The following is a 21,218-nucleotide window of genomic DNA, read 5'->3' on the forward strand; positions in this document are numbered from 1 at the left end:
AGTGACCTAATAAAAAATTAATCATGTGACTTCACAGGTGCTTCTTTAATGGCCGAATTGATGTAACAAAGGAAGGACAGAATGCAGATATAAAGACAGTTGTTAATCTTTAATCTGCACTATAATATGTATTTATTTTAGGTGGAATAGTCATGCCATTTAACCTGAACTTGCTCACCACAATAGTGCGAGTGTTTGAATTAAAGCTAAAAGCTACAGCTCCTATACAAGGTATATTAACTAACGTTCTATTTGCTCATAATATTTAAAGTATTCTCTGAACACACATTTCATATTGGATATTTGACAGATGATGACCGTCAAAGTGAAGTTGGAAAGTGATCTCAAGGAGGACGACTGGTATGGATTTTTTTTTAGTTATGAAACAAAACAAGACAACATACTGGACATATTAAAAAATATTAATAAATATAAGCTTCCCACTATCTTTGCAGGCTGCAAAGAGAGCTGGGGGAGCCAGTCCCAAATAAGCTTCAGATGCTCCCATTGACTTCAGGAGCGGAGGGTAACGTAGAGGAGAACAGAATGATAAATAACGATGAAGCTCAAGTCCAACTTTTTAAGCAGGTCTGCATGTGTTTAAGTTAATTGAGTTAATTGTGCCCGTATTAGTGCATGCAATATATGTATTCACATCATGTACACTAAAATATTTGGTTGGGTTCGAAGAAAGACCGAACTTCAGTGGATAATATACTGTAGTCTCTTTTACATACTACATCCATCTATCCATTACCTGAGAGGTTTTTCCTCACATTATCTACATTAAAATGATGTAAAATAGTTTCAAGGATTACATGTTTAACATAATCATCCATAGTTTATGATTTATGTTGGAAGTTCCACGTTTACAAATGAAAGTCTTGGTTGTGAATTGTAAAATGTGTCTTTAACAACCGCATGTGTTAATTGTTTAGAATGTATAATCAGTATATTTTATGTATTTGAAAGGAACGGATGCAGGTCACAGAGTTATGGCAGACAGCTGTACAGGAACTTGACTGTCTACAGGAATTCTACCAGACAATGTTAACTAACGGACTCAATGCCAGTGCAGCAGGACAACAGCTGATACCAGTATTTACATCTTAACATATACAGTTTGGATGCAATTTAACAATTGACCCCAGCAGAGTGCTCAAAAGAAAGATATATTGATGCCTTTTCTAATATGACTTTTAACCGTTGTTACGTTTGTCAGGTATCTTCCAAAAATGATTTCACATAGAATACATCTGCAGTGTTTGAAGCTACCTCTTGATGAAATCTGTACGAATCTTGTGAAGAAATGTCAACCGCTACCACCAACTCTATCTGTTATGCTATAATTAAAAATGTTGGCATCACTTTAGAGGTCACAGTTGACCATATGCTTGGACTTTGCCAACAGCTGTTAGACAAGCCCCAATGAACAAATAAGGAACTACATACATTTATTTGGAAGTGACTAAATAGAACAAGCATAGGTAAAGTGTCAAGAGCCTGATCAGATTTTTTTGTTCACAGACCTGAGCTGTAGCATAAAGTCAATTTTGAGTTCAAGTGGGCTATATGGGTCATATACTTCATTCAGTCACTACCATGTGCACTCACTACCATGTAATTTGTCTAGTCACAATCACTCGCTGATTGAGTCCAGGGTATAGTCACCCTTTTTCACTGAGTCAGGTCGCACAGGTTCCCGCCCCCTTGGAACTCTTAACAATATATGCAGTACAAAAAATGAATGGATACTTATCCATCTATGTAAAAATGTATTTTTGCAAGCATGCCACACTAATGGCAGTTGTGTATTTTTTGTCACTCACAGACCAACCATAATTTTCCAAATACAATGGCGGGAGACAGCACAGAGGTAGAGAACTTACAAACCCAGCTCAGGTAACTAAACTTTTGCTTCAATGTAGCTGTTGCAACATGTATTTTGAAAACCAAAATACACTTTTAATGTCGCAAATACACCCAGATTAATTAATTTGCCCTGGAATTAGCTGACAACCAGTGCAGGTTGTACCCTGTCTTTTGTCTAGTCAGCTGTGTTAGGCTCCAGGTCACCTGCAACCATAATGAGAAAAAGTAAAATACAGAATGGATGGATAATTATTGTTTCTCATCTAAAGGCCGCATTATACACTATATATATTTTTTCTTTAGATATTCATATATATGTAAATACATCATATAAGGCCTGACTAGCGAATGTTGGATGTCACTTGTGTTATAGAACAACCAAATCTGATCTGAGAACAGCCATAGCCAAAGTGGATGAGATGACCAAACAGCTCCAGTCTGTTCAGCACCAGCTAAAGAGAAAGGTGAAATGTAGTATTTGGCGTAGGATGGACATGGAGAATTTCACATTATCAGAGTAGAAGTTCAAACAACTATTTTATAATTACTAATTGTTCAGATCTGGTAATTTGTAAATACCATGCGTGTTTAGGAAGAAGATGAAGCAGAGGCTCAGAGTAGAGAGGAAGCTGCACAGAAACAAATCCAGCACCTTCAGACAACCATCAGCCAGCAAGAGACCAGGTGATTATGGAAAGAAAAGGTTTTATTCACAAACATTTAATGTATGAAGATGTAATTTTGGAGATTTTCCCATCGGCTCTTGATGTTTATAATTGCTCAGAATAAAAGTTGCATGTCAGGAGGCAGAGACTGCACTCAAAGATCAAGCTATGTGGGAGAAGACAGCAGCGAACCTAAAGGCCCGTTGTTCAACTTTAGAACAGGAGAAGTATGAGGGTCTGGAAAAAGTGCGAGAGTGTGTTGAGATGGCTGAGGAAGCAACATTGCAGAAGGAAGAGGTACATATGTACTTCCAATTATAAAGTAGAGACTGTTCTTTCATTTGGATTGTTGAGAAAAGCCCCACCAGATTGCATTATTTTTTCACTTGAAATGTGTTTACTAGCAGAGTATTTTAGTTATAATAGACATAGTGTGTGCCTTAAATTTAAACAGCCTATTTGGTGTCACTTGAGTATACCATTTTTTTTCAGTGGCCATTGGAGCAGCTATGATGTAGTTATTGTATGAACACTGTTTGGCAATGAGTGGCCATGAAAATTAAATAGCCATTGTGTTGATCTTCCTACCTGTGTCTCCGAGATGATTGGTTCCCAACCACTGTGTCCCGACAGTGTGCAATAATAGATGTAGATAATAGAGTATTTATTTACTCAAAACAAAGTTAAAGGACTTGTACATTTGTCGATGCTACTTATACAACTGTTTTAGTGACTTTTATGACTGTTTTAATGAATTTATTGTTGCTTGACAAATGATAGGTTAAGTCTAACATGAAAACAGCTTGACAAATGATAGGTTAAGTCTACCATGAAAACAACAGCAAAAAATAGGGTACATACAAAAACAATTACCATAAAGGAGAAAAAAAAAAAACTCAAACTTAACTTACTGGCAGACGAAATAAACCTCGTTGGCTGTCTGTAATCTGTAATGTAAGCAATCATGAGTGATGATTAAAATGTTATTTAATGAGTACGGGCTAACCTAAATGGGTCAATAACCCACCAGACTTTTCCTATAAAACAAAACGAAAGAAAACACTACTTTAAGTATCAGATGTAGAAGAGGAGGATCTTGGGAAACTTGAATCTGACTTTGTTACAAGCACAAACTCTCTAACCTGCTGACCCTCCATTTATTTTCCTCAGGCTCAGTTAAGAGCAAAGCAGTTGAGGGAGGATCTAGAGAAGACAAAAAAGGCCTTCCAACAGTTGAGCAAGGATGCTGCTCTTTGCTTCAATAAAGAGGTAGAGAATGTCATCTGTGGGAAGGAAGCACTTTACTTGAGTTTCCCTTTGCCACCTCCTGCATGAAAATTCACTTTTATTTCTCTCTTTAACATTCACATTTGGCTTGAATGTACGGGTTACACATGCAAGATAAAGTTTCGTCAGCACTTAACCTGAATAGCGACAATTACAGGAAACGACGCTACTCTCTCCCATCCATCTTCAGTCCGTCTTTTGTCCGTCTGCAAAATTGGCATCCATCCGGAATGGACCGTTTTCGTACCTGAGACGGAATGCCTACCTCTGCTCAACACCACATGCTGTCATACAATAAACTTAAATGTAGTACTTTCTCTCTAACCATCTTCAGATGACACTCAAACCATTTTACAGTACTGTCAAAATCTGGGCACAGTAGCCAAAAGTGCATCCTCGCCATGCATGTTTTTTGCACTTTGTTTTATTCTTGTTTGTGTGGTATTGTATTGGTGATAATAGTCTGTTAAGAGCTCACAACATTCTGATACACTAGATTTCCCGCAGTGACAGAACTGTACTTTTTTTAACAGCTGGATAATATTCGTCAGCAGTGCAACACTGAAATGCAAAGTATGACGGAAGAATTGTCTCTATTGCAAATGGTAAGTTTTTACCCTCCTTACAACAAATTCCTCTTAAAATCACAATGCATACATTTCATTCATTCTAACTACCATAAATTCCGGACTATAAGCCGCACTGGACTATAAGCCGCACCAGCTAAAATTGGGGGATATTTTAGTTTTTTTCTTATATAAGCCGCACCGGACTATAAGCCGCACGTGCACACATGTCTTTTTTACAAGGAAAGACCGTTCACAGAAAGCCTTTTTAAAGTTTTAATAACATACTTTAACATGTCTTTCTAAACACTGCCTGTGACGAAGGGTTTAGAGCCCTTTGACGCAGGTCACCTAGCGTGCATTCCTACTAAAGCTCATAATAGTCACAAGCAACACAGCCAGAATAAGCAGCAGCCATAGTAGTGTTTCAAAATAGTATTTTTGTTGTTGTTTTTTTCTTCAAGATACCGCAGTGTATAAAAGTGATCAAGTCATCGCAAAAATCACGAAAAAAATCCTCATATAAGCCGCACCTGACTATAAGCCGCAGGGTTCAAAATTTTGGAAAGAAGTCGCGGCTTATAGTCCGGAATTTACGGTATTTGTTTTGCAACACCTGGTTGAAGTTGCAATATTGATGTGACACTCCACTTCCTCTTTTTGTTATAGGAGTGTATGGACAAACAGTGTCAGATTGAGAGGTCAAAGCGAGAGAGAAAAGCTTTTGAAGAGGGAATGGCAAAGGTAGATGTTTAACTATAGTACTGGAAACAGCTCAATCCAGATCCAAAGTCTTTTCAATGTTTTATAATGCACGACTCTTACGCAATGATTCATTGGTTGTTTGTTTTTTCATTTAAGATGACCAAGTGCAAGGTAGACGATGAGCTTCGGAAGATTGATGACTTTCACCATAGGTGTCTAAAGGCAGAGCGGATGAAGGATGAAATGAGCATCATTTTGGAAAGTACCCAAAGCAAACTAAAAAAGTTGGAAGCGGAGTAGGTGGATCAGTCATATATTCACTGCTTTTAAAGCCAGTCGATGGTTATATCATGTTGTTAATAACCACAGTACAAACCAGAGCCGCTCAAAGACAACAGCTGCGAAATGCATATAAAATCACGTCGCATTATTATCTTTCATGTTTGCTTATTTCGATCTTTAGCTACAGTGAGGAGTTATCCCGACGCCAGGAAGAAGTGCAACAGGTAAAGGGCTGTTTGGATGCGGCAAGAGAGGGCTGTGGCAGAATCAGTGATGAGCGACTCCAGTTGCAACAGGAGAATGTTCAGTTCCGCAGGGAGATGGATGAGCTGCGGAAGGCTTCTTTGCAAGTCCAAAAGAAGGCCAAACAACAGGTAAATGTGAGAATTTAAGAAAATATGTGCCACTGAGAAGAGAGTACAGATCTTCCAAAGCAAGCAGAGAACCGGTGCTTCTTTGTCATATTCATTTTACCTAGTACTCTACTTTTGCATAGATACCTGTACAACTTATTGGGACACTGGCGAGAGATAAAATGTTAATAGTGAGGTTTTTAAAAAAAATAAAATAAAAAGGGATAGACTTAGCATGATTTTACACTTTCCTAGATTGCACAGATGATGCAAGAGTACAGCATTAAGGAGAAAACACTAAAAGGACAGATGAGTGACCTGGAGGAGCACAGTCGCAGCTCAAGTGCTGATCTGATGCGCCTTCTGACAGCTCAGCAGAAAAGTATCCAGCGCTGGAAAGTGGAGGCGTCAAAGATGGCCCAGGCTTTGGAATCCAGAATTAAAACTCTCACGTGAGAACTAAAAAACAGCAGATTTAAAAGAATAGACACTAATAGAGAAATGTGATTTGAGACTAGACTTTTTAAAGGGTCAAGAAATATCTCAATTTTGATGACATTCTTGTCATGGCAACTGTTTAACAACAATTAAAAAATATATGTGCGTGATTTTCTTTTGTTTTTGTTTTGTCTTTTCAGAGAAGAATTGGATCTACACCAACAGCGTTCACATGAGTATGAAATCCAGCTGTCAAAAAATAACAATACTATTGTGGAGGTTTGTGAAAAAATGAGGCGGAGGATAATGATATGGTCGTGGTGTTTCAGCTTCCTCCCACATTCCCCAAAATGAATGTTTTGAAGTCAGCGTCAGCATGAATTCTTTGTGTGACCTTTTGCTGTCCAGTCCAGTAAGCACACAACTCTTATCTAAGGCTCTAGCTACCTTATGAGTCTAAATAGGATAGACAGCATCTGTAATATATAATTTATCAACTTCCACTGCCACTAATGCATGTGTAGGATTATCATACAGGATCATCAGAATTCACTGTCTGGTATTTTTCACGTGAAGAGAAACCAATACTGTAACAGTATTTTTACATATTCTGTTTGTTCAGTATGAGAGACAGCTGGCTGAATTCCGAGAGAAAGCCAGTCGCCTCCAGAGACGACTAACTGAAGTTGAGCAACAAACAACTCTACCTTCACAACAGGTGTGACGACTGAGCAGCATATTGTAGTGATAATGATGACCTATGGCCTCTGCTAAAGAAATTCTTGTTCGGCTTGTGACATCGCTCTGTGTCCTCATAGTGTGTGTGTGCTTCAAAATACACACGGAGTGCAGTGTTCATGATTGGTGCATTATTTTAATTCAACACTAGTTGGCACCACATTCTATACACTGTACATATGTTTAACGTTTCTGACAAACATGAACGTGTGCATATCATGATCATTAGTATTCAAGTACTGTTTAAAGGAAAACAGCTGTTCTTGCAAAATATTTTTTTTTATGAACTGGACTCTCCGTAGGCTGACAGCAGTTCCCAATTAGCTCTTGGATAGGTACTTTGCCTGCTTTTTTTGTGAGTAATCAACCTTCAACCTTTCCTTCTAACTATGTACTATGTGCAAATAGAATTGATGTTAATTCTGTTCTTTTCCTGACAGCTCCCGTTTGGCATCCCAGAGACGAAGGGCCAAGCTTGATTCCTCTGAACTCTTATCAGTGACTCGTTTGTCTTTAGAACATTCACAATGAACTATAAAAAAAAAAATACAAACACCAGAGGTATGCTATGTTTATTGATTTGCCACAATTGTTTTCCAACCTTTAAGTTATTACTGAACCAGTCCATTCATAGATATACAAACATCACAAAATCAGAAAGGGAATTAAATGAAAAAGAAATGTACAAAACTCCAGAAAGGCATGAAATACACTTTGTTAAATTCCATCATATGACTATGCCAAAATCACTGACAGAAATTACTGAAAGACATGTTTCCACATCCGTGACAACACACACAAATGCTGCAGTTAAACGCAAGTATTTAAAAAAAGAAAAAAAAAAGTGAGAAATAGGACAAACAAGTTAGTGAGCTGCTCAGCGTTTTCCCTTCCAGAGATCAGACTCTGGCTGCTCCCAGCCATCCCCCATGATACTTTGCAGTCGGAAATTGCCAAAATACTTCAGGGCATGGCTAACAGGAAAAAGAACGTAAAATGTAATGCACAAAGTTGTAAACATTTATGTTCTAATTAGCTCCAAGAGAAAATAATAGTTTTGCAATGAGTGTACTTACAAATTTGGCTTCTGTCCTTCGACTATCTCATCACGGGGGATGGAGTAGAGTGCTTCGTACGTGCGCATCTCTCCGGAGCCATGAATAGCATAAGAGTTCATCTTGTTCACATTGGGAGGAAAATAAATCCAGGGAAGGAGAGCCTCACCCATCCATTTGTCGCCGATGACTGTCGCATTAAAAACCAGCGGCAGTGCTTGCTGAAAGTGGGTACAAGGGACATTTTACGCCACACTAAAGCATATTAATAACCCTTTATGGATCTGTTGATTACTTCGATTACATCTGCCTACCTGGAACGCTTGGCCAACCCCTGACAGCAGTAATACCAAATGCTGACCATGTCTGAAGTGAAATAATAGAAATCGGCACAAGATAAAAGTGGAAGTTTCAGTATAACTACATTTATTAGATGCCCATTGATGTGTCCAATATTAAAACTAATTCGATTTTACTTACGGACAAATCTCCACCTCCAAGTAATTGTCTGTAGTACTATCGAGAAAGAAGGACTCAACAACTGATAAAGTAAAAGGGAAATATTGACATTTTTAGCACCAGACTTCAAAAGACAATCAAATGAATGCATACAAAATGTCATACCACATGTTTTCATGATACAGTTGTTTGGTCTTCCCAAATACACCTTCATCTGAGCTCCAATCACCCACCTTCATAGTTCCAGAGCCCAGGGAATGGCTGGCCAGGTGCTCCAGCTGGGGCCTCTAGGTCATTGAAAAAGGGAGCAAAAGTCTTCATTTTTAGCCCTTCAACACCAGGGGAGAAGATGATCCTGATAGGATCATGATTCACAGGATTGCTGTCCCAAGTGTGCAGGATCTCAAACTCTGCTTGCATATTCAGCCTGTAAGTAGAATTGTATACAAGGACTGTAAGGTTCTATCTGGCCCCAGGTTAGAAAATTAAAAATATCAACTTACAGAGAATCACAACTCAATGTCATGCAAATGACTGTCACAAACTGCAGTCCACGAACTAACCCCATATTGTCCTTCCAAGAGAATAAACAATAAGCATCGCATACTGCTTTCTTAAACACTTCCAACTTTTCACCTTCCTGTCATTAATTATTTTACGCAATGCGTTATTAAATTAGAGTAATGTTTAACGGAGTTCTTAGATTCACGTGTTATCAAACTCGTAAATCAAACTTAGGTAATAAACAAACCTAACGCAAGTATAGTTTTGGACCCGTACTTGTCAACAGTCGAGTTTATCAAAATGACATCAGCAGTCAATGGACTTCCTTATTTCTGAAATCGGAACTATTCCGTTTGCTAAATTGTACACATCGGAACTATTTTGCACCGCACAGCTTAGCTGTCATTGGCTGCTGTTTGTTTTCTTCAAAACGGACGGCGCAACTCGATTATTCAAGTAATGCCTTCGTTTTATCATCATTTAATAATACAGACAGTTGTCAAACGTAAAACTATTAAATTGAATCGATTTTCATATCTTTAACCACTGAAGATAATTGTTGTTTTAAATACCTGACTCAGTGCTAACGGACATTTATTAGCTCGCTTCTTGTGTTAATCTCCTGTAAAAGAAGCATTAGATAACCTTAGTCTTCTCTCTCGATCAGCTTGTTACAGCTGTTTTCTCCTTTTCTTTCAATGCTGATACTGTGCAACGCCAGCCATGCTTAATTTTCCAGGAGCAAAACCAATGCTGATTTGGTTTCTGCGTCTGTTTGACGCGCTAGCATGATATTTTTACATTTGCTTCCGCCTAGGCGAGTGGTTCTTAACCTGGGTTCGATCGAACCCTTGGGGTTCGGTGAGTCTGTCTCAGGGATTCGGGAGAGCCTCCAATGCGGAGGTCCGAACACGCTTGATTTATCGTGTAAATTCGTGACGACGCATATCTGAACTGGTTTCGCAAAGGCACACTGATTTGCAGGTATGTAATTTGTTGCGAGTTCATGCATTGTGTTGTTTTTGTTCTTTGAGCAAGGTGATGTTTGTGCACGGCTCATTTTGTGCACCAATAAAAACGTCTGTCTTGAACTTGGAAAAAAATATTATTTTTTCACTAAAGGTTAGGTGAATGCGCAAATGAAACTGCTGGCGTTCGATACCTCCAACAAGGTTAAGAACCTCCGCCCTTGGCTGCATCATCAACATGGAAACGGAGGTCGAATTTCTTCGTGATCAAGGTAGGGAAACAAGTCACATGCTGATATAATTACAATTCGACTGCTTACTATTTACCTGCACGATGCCACGCACCAAGGAAACCTCCCCATTGACAAATTTTATTTGAGAAATTAATGTGTGCATATTTTTCGAGGTGCAAACTGCAACAATTTGTGTGCGTAGTCCGCAGGCTAAATTCATCTCTCAGCCAGTATCAGCGTGAGGAGCATGCACGCACCAAACCATCTCAGGTACCAAACATAAACTATACCATACATTATTATAGTACAGTATTGTGTATTATTTAGTTAACAATGAAGTGGGATAGGTTAAGGGAAAACTGAAATGTGGAGATGTGTCATGATGCATACAATGTGTTCAACCAAATCCTTGAATTCTGACTGAATGATATGACTTTGCAACCCCCCTCTCCCTCTCCAGAGATACGAGGAAAAGAAGGCCCCTGGAGATGCTCCCTGGCTCTCTGATAGGAGGTATGATACTGCAGCTATGTGTTATTGTAAATTTTAGGCACAATTTAGCAACAAAGCACCAATGAGATTTGTAAGTCATATGATGGTTTGAACGTACTATTCAACTAATACAAATTTTCTTTATTATCAGTATAATGGCTCCATTGATAGCCGAGTATGATCGGCACATTGATGAAATGTCTCAAAAGCTGCAGAAATATCAGGTAAAACCCCCAAGATTAGGTCATTATAAAAAGGAGGCACTCAAAGATTTTTTTAAAAAAGCTTAAACTTAATGTACCTTTTAAATGCCAATTTAAATTTGTTAAAATTCAAATGACATTATAGCTGATTCAAGAAAATTGTCATAATTTTATGTATCTTACTGAACCTCCCACAACAGCTTTGCAGTTTTCACCTTTTTAAAACACCATATGCGAGTAGGGTTCACTCCTCTCTCACTTAGATTCGAGTTATTTGACATAAATTTTGTCCAGTTAAAATGAGGTTCATTTTCCACATCCCCTTCTCATTTTTATCACTGAGCTCCACACATTTGGAACTCTGTGTCATGCAGGAGAATGGTTGAATGCTTAAAAGGATTTATTCAACATTTTTAAGTGTGCCGATATTGGCACACAGTGTTGGAATAATTAGTTTTGCTGAAGCGCTGGTCGGCCTGAAACCGGAGGTCACATATCTTCGCTCAAGCCAACATATCTGCCAGCCAGCCTTGGGGAGTCCTTATACTCCCGTCCTTGTCTTACCTGTGAGAGGCCCTCACTAGTTAGGAACAGAACACCTTTGTTCTTTGTTAGCTCAAGAGAAGTTCTTTCTCTTTTGATTCTTTTTGTCCAAGACAGTTTTTTAGTTATCCCATATTTACTCAATGTTTGTTTAAGTAGACTTCATGCAAGTTATCTCACATCTACTTAACGTTTGTTGGAGTGTATGCACAAGAGGTATCTGATTATTTACTCATTATTATTATTGTGTGAAATGTAGCAAGAAAGTCTAGAGCATTATTTTACAGGGACACGGCATCCAGGTTTGGAGATTGCAGCCGGGAAAGAGGCTGCCAACCATCTAAGAACAGACTCTGCATTCCTGGGGTCACGGATCGGCCAAGGCCATGCGGCCTCGCACCACACAACATTATTAGCTAGCTGAACAGCGTTGCTACAGTTTAGTGTAGCAACGCCTCTTGTAACCAGGGCAACCCAATATAAAAAGAGGAGACGATGGTAGGGCAGGTTAGGATTGGTGGAAGACTGTGAACTGGGCCTTCTACCTAATTCTCCTCGCGAGCAAAAAAAATACTGGTTGTCTTCTCCTCTTTGTTTCCAGTGTGTAAATAAATGTCTGATGGTATTTAGACCTGACACTTAGGCCCTTAGACATGTGTAAAAAGCAATATAATCTGAGTTTTGTCTTCTTTGTCACTTGTCATTTGTTTAAAGTATTTTTGATTGTATCCATTTACATACTTTGGCTTCATGTTTGCAGGTGTCAATGACAGATGTCAAAGAAAGGTTGGAGACTGTTGTCCAGGAAAATGAAAGGTATCTGGGATTTGTTGGTGTCTGACAGAGTGCACCCAAAAATGATTCACAGAGCTTCGGGTTGTTCCCCACCCCGCCCCCCACATTTTAGGTTACAGCCTTATTCCAAAATGGAATAAATTGATTTTCCCCTTATAACTCAACACACAACACTCCATAATGACAATATGAAAAAAGATAGTGAATGTATTAAAATAATAATTAAAAAAAAGAACATGTACATAAGTATTCCCAGCCATTGCCACAAAGATCAAAATTAAGATAATATAGGTATTCTCCATTACATTGTAGCATTTCAATTGTTGTTTAACAATGTTTACGTGACAATACTAATATTGTATTATATTTTATTATAATCAAGAGAAGTGGTTAGTAAACATTTGGATTTTATTTCAGGCTGCATGCAGAACTCAGGGAATCAGTTGAGAAGCAGCTTCAGTCACCCTCAAATATTTCTGGAGTGGAGATGAGCACAGTGGAGAAAGAAGGAGTGGTTGAAAACCTCCAAGAACAAATCAAGCTTTCGGAACAGGTCCCAAAACTTTCACGTGTACTTTTTATATATTACCTGTTTTAAGTAGCTCCAATGTTTTGCCTGTTTTTAAACAAAGGAAGCCAAATAATGTGGTTACATCTGAAGGAAGCATTTCAGGTTTCTGTTAATGTTTTATATGTGTATATATGTTCTATATGTTATGTGTGGTAGCAGTCACATCAAGAAAATGTCCAACCGCCTGCTTTTAGATTCCTCATCCAAAAACGTATAAGTTTTGACCTGTCGGTGCATTTTATACTCTGACCTACCTGTAGCAATTGAACAAATTACAACATACCATATTTGACACATTCCTGTTAAATTCAGCTTTAACTTTTTAAACAATGATGTCAAATTTAGGATTTTGATCAAATGAAAACATCCAGGAGTAAATGGTACTCTGCATAGTACTTGGTAGTAATAGTTTTGAATGTGTTTTATGTATTTGAATAGGAGCGGATGCAGGCCATGGAGTTGTGGCAGACAGCAGCACTTGAGCTTGATCGCCTCCAGGAGTTCTACCAGAAGAGTGTCACTGATAAGCAGAGCGCTAATGCTAAAGAACAGCAACTCAAGGTATACCTCATACAATGACATTTATAGCCATCCTGTTGGGTACTTTACGACAATAACAAATTGTTTTACTCATCATAGGATCAAATCGTAGTTACCCACCAGCACACGCAGCAACTCCAAGCGTCCAATCAAGAACTACAATTGGTATGTAACGGGTAGAACATGATAATTCTTCTGCACGTTTGAGATCTCTCCCATGTATACATTTGCACACAAACAGTATACGGTAGTGTGTTTGTGACTTGACTGGAGTCGCAAGATGTGAGAGGAACGCGACACTTATCTGATGTATATTTAATGAGAGGGCAAAGCTAGTGGTCTAACTTTTACTGTCTCGTGGGAGCAGTAACATTGTTGTTAAGTGACTTTTAAAGTTTTTACAGTTTGGTTTGAGTCAAAGCGTACAATAAAGAAATGCTATTCAAAGGACAAACTTGTGTATCTTGTCACATACAGATCAATCAGCAGCTACTAAAAACAGTGACAGAACAGAGTACAGAGATGGAGGGGCTACGCAGCCAGCTCAGGTAATAATTGTTGATTTACAATGAAGTTGTGTTACGTTGCTAGGTGCAGAACTCAGCCACACCAATTGCTACATTGTAGTATGATAATGGGGGGAATGATTAACAAAAGTAACTATTGACTGAAATGTTCTCTGGGTCTTGTGTTCTAGAATAACCAAAAGTGATTTGGGGACGGCCACAACCAAAGTGGAAGAAATGAACAAGCAACTCCAGTTAGTTCAGCACCTGCTAAAGAGACAGGTGAATAAATCCATGTTTTAGAATATGACATATTGCTTTTGAGTCAAATTGCTGAAACAAATACTTTATTGCTATTGAAACTTTTGTAGTATCGTTAAGACGGTTTACCCGCATTCAATGATTTTGACATTTTGCCATATATTTTTACGCTCCATACTGTAATACAGTATACCTCAGTACAGTATACAAATTTCTGGCTGATATTACTTCTCACCCTCACCTGTGCTGTAGACGTGTGTGCGTGTGCATACTGTTACTGTACCGTATTAAAGACATGCACGTATTGCATTCATTAAGGAGGAAGAGCGTGCAGAGGCTCGCAGCCGAGAGGAAGCGGCAGAGAGACAAATTCAACAGCTTCAGTTAACCATCAGTCAGAAGGAGACAAGGTGAGTGCCGATCAACTACAGCGTCACTTGACCTGGCTCATTCCATAGACTCAGTAGATAATACTCCAATATATTTACTCTCTCTCGCTCTCTCGTTCTCTCGCTCTCTCTTTCTATATATATATATATATATATATATATATATATATATATATATATATATATATATATATATATATATATATATATATTTATTATTAATTGTATAGGTCACTTGTGCAGTTCACTATCAGCTTCATATTTTCATTTACAAGGCTCAAAACAACATCGCAGGAGGCAGATGATGTTCGAGGAGAACAAACTATGTGGGAGCAAATGTCAGGGAACCTTAAGGCCCGATGCGCTACCTTAGAACAGGAGAAGTATGATGCTCTGGACAAAGTTCGAGAGAGTCTGCAGATGGCTGAGGAGGCAGTACTGCAGAAGAATGAGGTAACACATACTCATTTATTCACCAATAATGTTCTTAATGCATGATTGTTCTTAATGCTTGTATTTGTGTTAACAGTTAAAGTTCACTAAAAGGTTTTGTAGTCAGTCAATATTGCAAGGATGCATATTAACTGACATTAGCGCATTAAACTAATATTATTGCATCTTACCAGGAAATTCCTTGCAGTCCAGTGGATTCATTCATCTCTGTTAATTCAGAGGTTGTTCAGGAACAAAGGAGTTCTCTTCTCTGCATTTCAATACTAATCAATTACTATGCCATTGTTGTTATTTTTTTGTAAAAGCATTCTGTGTGTTTGTGATAAGTACAATGTCATTTCATGATTGTAACTGTACTTAGTACAAACCATAACGACGTCTACCTACCATTTCAAATTTGCATGCATATATTTTGGTGAAAGTAGTATATACGGTATGAGGGAAATGTTTAACAGTCTTTCAATCAATGCAATTTACTTGTTTTCCTCAGGCTCTGTTAAGAGAGCAACAGATGATGGAGGAACTTGAGAAGACAAAGACGGTCATTCCCCAGCTGATTGAGAATGCTGCAGTGCGCACCGGAAAAGAGGTGTTTCTATATGGTTATTGAAGCAAACCTATTTCTGCTGACGTTTATATGTATCATGTACACGTTGCACTTTTTTTTTTAATCCAACCCATATTTAAATCCCTGATCAAGCAAACATGTTTTTCTCTGCTGTACTCAATCCGATTAATCATCATTCTTTTTTCCTATATATATATATATATATGCCAAAACACATCAAAACAAAGCTTTCTCTGCATCTGTTTAACTGGTTAATCCTGCTAAAATGCTGTGTGACTGGAAAGTGAGCTCTCAATTCAAATCACTGACTTTGAGGACTGAAACCTTGAAGACTGGATACTTTTTATGTTTTATTCACAAGGTAATTGAAAAACCTAATGGAGAGTTTGAGACAGGATTAAAAGATTATCCAACAAACAATTAGACTCTTACTCCTGAAATCTCATAAATGGAAATGATCTCTGTGCTATTGTTACAGCAAAAACACGGATACACTCATACGTGAAATAATCTCTCTGATTTATTTTTAATGAAACTGGCCTTAAAAAAACAATCCACCCTGCTTCAAAAAGCATAAAGCCAGTCTTTCGTTGCAATTTCCTGCACTAATATATCTTGGAGGTATTTACATTAATTTTGTCCATTTCACTGACACCAAGATCCCACCAAAAGATTATGATTTATTTTCTGATCTAATGATAACAGTTAGGACAGTGTTCCAAGACAAGGTTGACGTCAAAATTATAGAACTAACTCTGAAAAAAATACTATTGTAATTATAAATGCCACAAATAGTAGTAGGAAGATGGTAGCCTAATTTTACCTAACCCTAACCTTACGTAGAATCTCAGCCACTGTAGCAAAGTTTTTCTGTCTAGCTTCATTGTCTGTAATCTGAAGTTTCTGCCCTGAATTTAATAGGATAGCTACACGTTGTAAATAGTAAAGTTCACTCAAATTGCCTTTAATTTAAAATATTTGTAGTAGAATTAAGTCACTAACTGTGATGCATTATATACAATACAATTTTATTTAATAGAATTAATCAATAGAATTAAGTCACTAACTCTGATACATTTATGTCAAATACAAGTTACTGTCTGCCCTTAAATTCCAATCATACTATCTGCTATAATGCAGCTGCATGACACATTTGTGTTAAACAGGTGGATAATATACGCAAGCAGTGCAATGTTGAGCTCCGTCGTATGGCTGAGAAGCTGTCATTATTGCAACTGGTAAGAGACCCCCTCACAAAGAAATATGTTCCCAAATCTGCCTATTATCGTCTACAGCTCTTACTACCTGATTGGGTATGTTCTTACTCTCCTCACTCATTCACAGGAGTGTGCAGAAAAAGAATCTCAGAATGAGAGGTCAAAGCGAGAGAAAAAAGCTTTAGAGGAAGAACTTGCAAAGGTATTGTTGCACTGATGATTAGATTTAGATCGGCTGCTCTAAATCTTCTTTACGTCTGTGGTCTTCATGAGCCCCCTCGTTATCAACATCATCAACCATGAGATTGTTGTCTTTTCGTGATATAGGTAGTTAAGGAGAGTCGGGCAGAACCAGAGCTTGGGAAATTTGATGTCCTTCACCAGAGATGTCTCACTGCAGAGAGGATGAAAGATGAAATAAGCATTTCTTTACAAAGTACACAAAGCAAACTAAAGAAGATAGAATTGGGGTAAGTGCAATGCCAGAACATGACCTACTAGTATTACCAACTTCCTGTAATGTACAGGGCAGTTACTTAGCCAGTCATTCTGAGCATCTAGTTGTGCAACACTTTGTCCATTTATTCCCTGTCATCTTCCACATTTCTATCTGTAGCTACAACGAAGAATTGTCCCGTAGTCAGGAAGAAGTTCAGCGACTAAAGGGCTCTTTGGCTGCAGCAAGAGAGGACTGTGTCAAAATCAGTGACGAGCGACTCCAGCTGCAGCAGGAGAACTTTCAAATACGCAGAGAGATGGATGAACTGCGTAAGGCCTCCATGCTTGTCCAGAAGAAGGCCAAACAACAGGTAAAGAAAAAGTTAACAGAAGTCTCCAACCAATTGATGGATTGATCATCTGGTAGGCCCCGGATTGTTCCCAAGTCAACATTGAAAGGTGTACGGGAGAAAAATAAGAATGTCTGTGTGCGTAATTATTATTCTCTTTGTTATGTCACTGTTCACTACACTAGCCTAAGAATCCTAACAATCTCATGTCAAGAACAAAGTATTTTTAAAAAAAGGAAAAAAACTGGGCACCTTAACCCATGTGACCTGCATTACATGAGGTTATTAGTGGTCCGCAGTTGTACACAGTCCATGATCAAATTGGTTACTGTTGGAGGTGTCTGCACGCGCGCACGCGTGTATGTGTGTGTGTATACACTCGTATAAAAAAGGAGCACAGAGAACGATGTGATGTCTAGTGATTGTATGACACCAAGAAAAAAATGCTGTGCATGCTGGAAAAGGTGTGTGGGTTTGCAATCGTGACACTGAACTGGGTCATTGCGAAAGGTTGGGCACCACTGAGCTACAAGACGTATGCACGTGAGTCACGACATTTAGGACCTAACCTATTTACTGCACTGTGCTGTCCTTTTCCAGGTGTCACAGATGGAGCAAGAGTACAGCCTAAAAGAAAAGTCTCTTAGTGCACAGATGAGTGACTTGGAGAAGAGCAGTCGCAACTCAAGTGCTGATCTAATGCGTCTTCTAACTGCACAAAACAAAAGTATTCAGCGCTTGAAAGACGAGGGGAAGAACATGGCCCAAGCCTTTGAAATAAAAATGAAAAATCTCAAGTAAGAACCGATTAACCGATGATTACTAATCAATATTTGAGGGATCTTAGTACAGCTTTGCACTGCGAGTTTCTTTGTTTAAAAACTTGAGAGCTGACACCTGACTACTAATATGCATTATGGTATTAGGTAATAGTAGGGCTGCACATGCAATATGCAATAAAGTAATATTTATGGTATTGTATGACCTCATTTTGACTGGTCAGATGCAATATTCAACACACAGTATCGCATGTTTTTCCCAGTGTCGTGCAGCCCCAATTAAAAGTAAAAAAACGTGTTGAAGTTGTTGTCATTCACAAAATAACTCTAATATCTATCACTTGAATCCATAGATCCAGTAAAGCTATAGTTTAATTTGTTTGGTGACGGCTTCTTTTGTATTTCAGGGCAGAGCTGAATCAACAAAAGCAGCGGTCACACGAGCTCGAGCTCCAGCTGGCTAATAACTTGAAAATTCTTGAAGAGGTGTGTGCAACACATGAATTGTGTTTTTCTGGAGTCAGGAATATAATATATTGTAGGCTGTCCTTTAAACACAATGTAACATGACTTGACTGACCTCAGATTGAAAGAGCATTTTAAATTGATCCATTCAGAATTGACGAATGATGTGCTCTCTAACCGCAAGAATACAGATCACCCAGTATTAATTTTTTGCTTCTACATTTTGTCGTTGCAGACATATTCCACAATAGACTAAATGCAGTTCTCCCTCAAAATTGTGTACAAAACACCCCATTGTGACATGATATATTTTTCAGATTTTCTTTTTTAATTATTTTTGGGAGAAAATACAATGTTAAATCTACATGGGTTTTAACACCTTACGCTTCTTGATGCCGCGTAGTCAAACATTATTGCCTTCATAGAAACACTTTTTTTTTTAATCACACTTCGCTAGAAATTTTCCTAAGAAAATTAGAGAAGCTAATTTCAGTTGACTGTTTTTGAAAATGTTGTCCCTGTAGTGATAAGCTCTAATAAAATGTGCATATTGTATTTGTGCAGTATGAGAGACAGCTAGCAGAGTCTCAAGAGAAGTCCACTCGCCTTCAAAGACGACTAACTGATGTTGAGCAACGTGCAACTACTGCTTCACAACGGGTACCACCTTACCCTCACTGCTATTTCGTTTAAATTGTGTGGTTGTCTACGTATGACTGAACTGGGACCTACATATGTGTTACTAGTATATGATCTTTGGGTGGGCAACAACAAAAATTTAGCTTCTTCTAAATAGCGTATGTAAACAAGCCGTGGTTTCATTTTGAGAATGGGTGGGAGATAATTCAACGACAGCATTCAATTTCTTTAGCAGGGTCCATAGTCCTTACTCCTTACTCCATAAAAAATAAAAATATACTACCGTATTTTCCGGACTAGAATTTGCAGTTTTTTCTCACAGTGTGGCCGGTGCGACTTACACTCTTATGTGTGAAATTATTAACACATTATTATTTCAATTCACAAGATTCAGATCTTTATTATGTATTTTATGGCTGCTGCAACTTGTCCTCCGAGCGCACTCTCGTCCGGGAATTACGGTAATCCTGTTAGCCTTCGGTAAAATTATTTTATACCTAACAAGCCAGTGACTAGCAAAATTAAACTATTTTTTTTTTATGCCCAACAAGCCAACTCCAGTGACTAGTAACAAATCTGCTACAGCAGTGGTTCTTAACCAGGGGTGCTCGCACCCCTAGGGGTGCGAGAATGCTTCCTAGTGGGAGCAAGGATATCCTAGGGGAAATTTACACTCCCCTGATTTGTTTTTGTTTCCAACAGCATGTCAGAATATTTTTAAATATTAAAACTGTGGGTTTGTGCAAACCGTAATCTAATTTTGTCTGTTTCCTCCACAGATTTCAGTTATGGCATCCAATCAAAGGAAAACTTACTTTTGTGAGCCAAAGCATGAATGAAGGCATTTTTCACAGATCTATTGGAACTGTGATAGCTGTCATTTTGTAACATATTGTTGATTTGATTTTGAGTTGTAAAGGTGCTTCAGGAATGTTGGCAATCCACTAGTCCTCTGTTACTGGAACATTTTCAGTATTTCAATATTTTTATTTGTGTGCAACTGTGTATTGATATTTTGTAGTTTGTTTCCCCTAGTAATGTTTCTAATAAACAGTAAACGGAATACACAATGTCGCGGAAAATCTCATTTTCAGAGTCCTTTTTAGATTGGGCGGGATTTGTTTTATTTTATTTAATCTGAATTCGATCAGGTGTCTTGATGTAGATTCTACATTGTAGAGGATCAAAAATAATTTCAACATTTCAATGTCCGTTAATTTAACATGGATTCTCACTATTCGCCCCGTCCAATCCTTTATTTTTGTGTTTCGCTTTCTTTTATACTGGGGTATATGAAGTGGTATTTATTTTACCAGTGTTCAAGTGAGTATACTTTTGTCATTTCTGCAGTTGTGTTTTTAAATCTTTTAAAAAGGTCGCAATTGGCTGAAGACTCTTGCTTGCTCAAATATTTACAGCCGCCTTTGTAAACCTAGTACTACTACGTCTGCGATGCTTGTTGGGAAATCCCTGTGTTGCTAGGCGACTGTAAACGTGTTGTGGTGGCACGACCTGACGTATTCTAGAACGTAAAGGTAGGCAAGAATCTAAACACTTATTACGTATGTAATGCCTCAAAATTACAATGGTGAATTGTCAACTTGTTTGCTATTTCCTGATGGTGAAAGTAATAAATCGTTATAGAGCACTTTTTGTCATTTCTTTTTTTTTTAACGCAATACAATATAGCTTTGCTTGCCCTGCAAATTTTCTTTTGATGATTTGCGATTGACATTTCATTTTGCTAAAAAATTTTATTGGTGAATTTAATGCGCTTGTTGCCATGACAACAAATCCTACGATTACAGGAAGTGTTAACATTGCTCAAGTGCGTGCATAACTCAACATCTGTAGCGTCACCTTCCAGAATATTTATATGCGTTA

At 38.1% G+C, this 21,218-nt stretch overlaps 3 protein-coding genes across 4 annotated transcripts; 2 read left to right on the forward strand and 1 right to left on the reverse strand.

Annotated features, from left to right (window-relative positions):
* Positions 1-313: 313 nt before the first annotated feature.
* Positions 314-7,478, forward strand: LOC133151657 (sodium channel and clathrin linker 1-like). Its single transcript, XM_061274860.1, has 17 exons — positions 314-360; positions 456-588; positions 973-1,098; positions 1,832-1,902; positions 2,246-2,336; positions 2,465-2,556; positions 2,657-2,834; positions 3,708-3,806; positions 4,358-4,429; positions 5,060-5,134; positions 5,252-5,391; positions 5,559-5,751; positions 5,986-6,182; positions 6,369-6,447; positions 6,791-6,886; positions 7,209-7,261; positions 7,347-7,478. The coding sequence occupies exons 1-16, from the start codon at positions 314-316 to the stop codon at positions 7,239-7,241; spliced, it is 1,722 nt and encodes a 573-aa protein (XP_061130844.1). The 3' UTR covers positions 7,242-7,261; positions 7,347-7,478.
* Position 7,479: 1 nt separating this feature from the next.
* On the reverse strand, positions 7,480-9,248 carry lg3h4orf33 (linkage group 3 C4orf33 homolog). Its single transcript, XM_061274859.1, has 6 exons — positions 8,924-9,248; positions 8,654-8,847; positions 8,442-8,502; positions 8,276-8,327; positions 7,983-8,182; positions 7,480-7,880 (listed from the first exon to the last, which is right to left on the reverse strand). Exons 1-6 carry the CDS (start codon positions 8,986-8,988, stop codon positions 7,784-7,786), a joined length of 669 nt encoding a protein of 222 aa, XP_061130843.1. The 5' UTR covers positions 8,989-9,248; the 3' UTR covers positions 7,480-7,783.
* A 43-nt stretch (positions 9,249-9,291) lies between these two features.
* On the forward strand, positions 9,292-20,404 carry sclt1 (sodium channel and clathrin linker 1). 2 transcript variants are annotated; one of them, XM_061274857.1, is made up of 23 exons: positions 9,292-9,380; positions 9,742-9,908; positions 10,047-10,164; positions 10,328-10,395; positions 10,586-10,638; positions 10,769-10,841; positions 12,124-12,179; positions 12,576-12,711; positions 13,168-13,290; positions 13,369-13,434; positions 13,747-13,817; positions 13,967-14,057; positions 14,355-14,446; positions 14,701-14,878; positions 15,369-15,467; positions 16,613-16,684; positions 16,791-16,865; positions 16,991-17,133; positions 17,280-17,472; positions 18,052-18,248; positions 18,638-18,716; positions 19,260-19,355; positions 20,114-20,404. In XM_061274857.1, exons 3-23 carry the CDS (start codon positions 10,131-10,133, stop codon positions 20,171-20,173), a joined length of 2,055 nt encoding a protein of 684 aa, XP_061130841.1. In that variant the 5' UTR covers positions 9,292-9,380; positions 9,742-9,908; positions 10,047-10,130; the 3' UTR covers positions 20,174-20,404. The 2 variants fall into 2 exon arrangements, with proteins under 2 accessions (XP_061130841.1, XP_061130842.1); XM_061274858.1 differs by having other exon boundaries at positions 9,305-9,908; positions 10,097-10,164.
* The last annotated feature ends 814 nt before the right edge of the window (positions 20,405-21,218 follow it).

This window comes from Syngnathus typhle, linkage group LG3, assembly GCF_033458585.1.
Source record: "Syngnathus typhle isolate RoL2023-S1 ecotype Sweden linkage group LG3, RoL_Styp_1.0, whole genome shotgun sequence".
Lineage (NCBI taxonomy): Eukaryota > Metazoa > Chordata > Actinopteri > Syngnathiformes > Syngnathidae > Syngnathus > Syngnathus typhle.

What these genes read in the sequence shown, in the direction of transcription:
- lg3h4orf33 (XM_061274859.1), bottom strand. Translation starts at nt 8,988, where the DNA reads ATGGGGTTAGTTCGTGGACTGCAGTTTGTGACAGTCATTTGCATGACA. An exon ending in ACATTGAGTTGTGATTCTCT is followed by an intron (nt 8,848 to 8,923) that starts GTAAGTTGATAT and finishes TTCTACTTACAG; the next exon opens with GCTGAATATGCAAGCAGAGT. An exon ending in GGGTTGGCCAAGCGTTCCAG is followed by an intron (nt 8,183 to 8,275) that starts GTAGGCAGATGT and finishes ACCCACTTTCAG; the next exon opens with CAAGCACTGCCGCTGGTTTT.
- LOC133151657 (XM_061274860.1), top strand. Translation starts at nt 314, where the DNA reads ATGACCGTCAAAGTGAAGTTGGAAAGTGATCTCAAGGAGGACGACTG. An exon ending in GATCTCAAGGAGGACGACTG is followed by an intron (nt 361 to 455) that starts GTATGGATTTTT and finishes CTATCTTTGCAG; the next exon opens with GCTGCAAAGAGAGCTGGGGG. An exon ending in CAACTCTACCTTCACAACAG is followed by an intron (nt 6,887 to 7,208) that starts GTGTGACGACTG and finishes GACTCTCCGTAG; the next exon opens with GCTGACAGCAGTTCCCAATT.
- sclt1 (XM_061274857.1), top strand. Translation starts at nt 10,131, where the DNA reads ATGGAAACGGAGGTCGAATTTCTTCGTGATCAAG. An exon ending in CGAATTTCTTCGTGATCAAG is followed by an intron (nt 10,165 to 10,327) that starts GTAGGGAAACAA and finishes TTGTGTGCGTAG; the next exon opens with TCCGCAGGCTAAATTCATCT. An exon ending in CCAATCAAGAACTACAATTG is followed by an intron (nt 13,435 to 13,746) that starts GTATGTAACGGG and finishes TGTCACATACAG; the next exon opens with ATCAATCAGCAGCTACTAAA.